At 34.9% G+C, this 3,935-nt stretch overlaps 1 protein-coding gene across 1 annotated transcript; it reads left to right on the top strand.

Annotated features, from left to right (window-relative positions):
• The first annotated feature begins 1,413 nt into the window (after nt 1–1,413).
• Nucleotides 1,414–2,625, top strand: LOC117938873 (olfactory receptor 142-like). Its single transcript, XM_034863820.1, has one exon. It carries the CDS (start codon nt 1,624–1,626, stop codon nt 2,623–2,625), a length of 1,002 nt encoding a protein of 333 aa, XP_034719711.1. The 5' UTR covers nt 1,414–1,623.
• Nucleotides 2,626–3,935: the final 1,310 nt, after the last annotated feature.

Here is a 3,935-nt window from a genome sequence, read left to right as displayed (position 1 = left end):
AAGTTTAGGACTCCCTGCTACCAAACTTCAAGGAAAAGTTTCTGTTTATCTGTCAGTGGAACTAATATGTGGAATAAAATAAATAAAGATTTAAAGAAACGTCTAAACATATTCCAATTCAATCAGATGTGTAAAGAAATGATATTCCAGAAACGCAGTGCAATTAAAAACTTGGGCTCATATTGATGAAATTGTAGTACGTCTTTAAATGTTGTTATGTATGGGTATTAAAGACAGATTTGTTTGCAGGCTGGTTGCAGGCTGTCTACAGCATGTGTGTTAAGGAAATAAGTCCAGGCTGTGGCTCAGTTCTTGAGTAGTCGTGAATACTAGTTAAGCGCTAGATAGGAACAGCACATTAACATTTAGAATAAGTGTGACTTTGACATTTAAACTAATTTGATTTCTGACTGATCATGATAAACTGTACACATGTTTCATATTTCTCTTTTGGTGCATACTTTGATATTGGTCTTCATTAATACTTAGTTTTCCTGAATATTATGTGTTTTTATGCAGTGATTATGTGTGCCAATCTACTACTGATTGTTTGTAGAGCCCACAAAGGCCAATATTTGCCAAGTTTGGTTCAGAGCATCAGCGTTTCATGGCAATGAAACAGGTTTTTGAGTCAATAACATTTACTTTGGCCAAGATATGCAAAAGTTTGCATTTTTGTCGCTAGCTAGAGAAATGTTTGTACGTTATATTTTTTATTTTTGAACCAAGCTAAATTATGATCATAACATTTTGTTTGGTTCATCTGTAGATGCTGTTCATAGCGTTTCAGGCAGATTGGACAAGCAACCTTCCAAACAGGAAAAGTGTGGCTATAGAGTTTTTAAATATATGATGTATGGTAATTAGGTTTTTGATTATGGACCCCTTGGCTGGCAGAAATGTCGTTGGATTTGTTGTGTGATCCTGAACCTGTCACTCCAGCCTCCTATGCACCTAAGGCCAACCTTCCACCAAATTACTTTCCAAGAGATTCCACTGTCACGGACAAATGTCCAATATGGCAATGAAATCCTGAGTCTTGCTAGAGTTGGGGAGCTCCGTGGTCTCAATCGTTTGGTTTAAGGTGTTCAGAAACTCAGTCCCAGTCAGTCTTTTTCCCGTGTAGACGTTCTGACAAAACCCAAACTGTTTGATATTATCTGAGACCCCACCAAACAGGAAGCAGCAAACTGGGTAGAGCCAGTGTTGTTTATGGTCTCATGGCGCTGTGCAGAACAGAAATGGGTTATTTTTTTAAGCATCACTTAGAAACAAGCAGCTACTCGTTGCCACAGCGACCAGGTGCTCTGGTAATGAGGTCTGACCGCTGCTGAGGGCGTCTGCTCACTGGAAAAGGTTAAAAGACGCAGAGCAGAGGTTTGAGCTCAGTAAGACTGGACTCCCAGTCCCACTGAAGCAGATGAATGTTAGCATTCTCACAATGTCATCAACTGTTGGGTAATGTCTTCCCTTTAGTATTACAGCAGACACTTGGTGAATGGCATGTTTGATGAATTCATTCTCTCCTGTTTGTTGACTGAATGCTGTTTGTGATCAATGTCTTATCTGAACACAGTCTGAAGAAAGCTTTAAATGTTCGACTAACCTTTCAGAAGTTCTTTAATGAAATGTTACATGATGAAGTTATGTTGTAAAATGTTAAAATATTTAATTTTCAGAGACAGGAGGATCATGATAAACTCTACACAGGTTTCATATTTCATACTTTCTGCCTATTTTGACACCGGAGATTTTAAATACTTTTATTTCTTGCTGATTTTGTCTTTATATGTCTTCATAGTGTGTGCCAATGTGTTGTTGATTGTGGTTATCTGTGTGAACAGGAGCTTACATGAACCTATGTACCTTTTTCTGGTCAGCCTGTTTGTAAATGAACTGTATGGTAGTACAGGGTTGTTTCCATTCCTTCTGGTTCAGATCCTCTCGGACATTCACACTGTTTCTGCTCCCTTCTGTTTCCTGCAGATTTTCTGTGTGTATACTTATGGAATCAGTGAATTTTGGACATTAGCCATAATGTCCTATGACAGATATCTTGCTATCTGTTTTCCTCTACAATATCACACTCATATGACATCTAAAAAGGTTGCAGTGCTTATTACTCTAACATGGTTGAACCCAATACTTGTCACTACTTTGTTAGTATTTGTTTTGACTGTTCCTTTAGAGCTGTGTGGAAACATCATTAACAAAGTGTACTGTGACAACTATAATGTTGTCAAGCTGGCCTGCTCTGATACAACAGCAAATAACATTTTTGGACTTGTTAATATATTTACAGTAATCTTTGGTCTTATAATCTTGATTCTTTTCTCCTACATGAGGATCCTTAAAGTGTGTTTTTCTGGTTCTAGACAGACCAGACAGAAAGCTCTCAGTACCTGCACACCTCACCTTTTGTCCCTGCTCAATTTTTCCTTTGGAGCTTTCTTTGAATTAATACAGAGCAGGTTTAATATGAACTATTTACCCAATATGTTGCGTATTTTTCTGTCATTGTACTGGCTTACATGCCAACCACTCATCAACCCTTTACTGTACGGACTGAAAATGTCCAAAATACGCATTGTATGTAGAGATCTGCTCTTTGGGGGGAAAAGGTAACCTAACATGTAATCTGATGTAATCTGACCACTAAGTGCTTTGCTCGTCATGAATAACAAGAAGTACATTTAGTTAATAAGATATATTTGACAGTACTTTTGTCAACTGTATCTATAAAACATGACAACCTGTAACTATGTTTTAGTAAAACAAAGACGACAAGGATGAGTTGAATGATTCAGTAAAAGGCTTTCTTTAAATCACCAACAGGAGATTTATGCAGTGTTCTTTGTTTGGATTTTTGCAATAACGTTTTAGTAATTTTATTGTTATCAGACTCAAGTACATGATTTATACTTAATAGATAATGAAACAACCATTTATAAATGAAATCACGTTCCCATCATGAACCAGTTGCAAACTATTATTAAATGCTTTGTTTATTATTTGTAAAGCATTGCTCCTGTGTTAATTCTCATAAATAAAGCATTTTCATACACATTCATGAATGGTTTGTTCCTAGTTAATAAGGCTCTCAAAAATAATGTTTATAAATAGAAGTTTGACAATTAATAATTATAGTGAAAACATTTGTAAATTAAATAATTTTCCCTTCATAAGCTATCTACAAATTATTAGTAATTTCCTTGTTTATCTTTTGTAAAGCAGAGTTCCTATATTCATTCTAATTAGTAAAGCATTTGGAAATACATGTGCTAAATGGTTTATCTTTAATAAGTTAGACCATGTGAAACATGTATAAGTTGATTGTTTTTAATAATGCATAAATGATACATTAACCATTTGTAACTTAAAGAATTTACCATTTTTAATTAGGTACTCTGGAATGTACGTATAAGGTTGGTGAAAAACTAGGAAGTTAATGATTAACAGACAGTCTAGAGGTCTTGTTAATAAAATGTTATATATATATGTTATATATGTTATAAATTAGAAATAATAATAATAATAATTGTAATCAATTGAATTAGTGTAGCACTTTTCACAAACTGAAAGCCACTTATCAAAAAGCCTAAACTAATAACTGGGGTGTTAAAACATACAGTAGTGCTCATGAGTTTACATGCCCTTCCTTAAGTTGACTAAAAAGAGGAATAAAAAAAAATCATCTTTTGTAAATAGATCTTAATGCTTTATTAAAAAAAGGAAAAATCCAACCTTTTAAGGACACCAATTTTTTTTTGTGAATGAACGATGTTCTTCCTTAAAATACAGGGGCATAAGTATACACCCCCCTGTGTTAAAATACAGGTGGCATAAGTATAACCCCCATGTTAAAATACAGGGGGCATAAGTATACACCCCCCTATGTTAAAATACGGGGGCATAAGTATACACCCCCCTATGTT

Source organism: Etheostoma cragini, chromosome 3 (assembly GCF_013103735.1).
Source record: "Etheostoma cragini isolate CJK2018 chromosome 3, CSU_Ecrag_1.0, whole genome shotgun sequence".
Lineage (NCBI taxonomy): Eukaryota > Metazoa > Chordata > Actinopteri > Perciformes > Percidae > Etheostoma > Etheostoma cragini.
The sequence above is the reverse complement of the archived record's forward strand: the minus strand, read 5'-3'. Positions and strand labels throughout refer to the sequence as shown.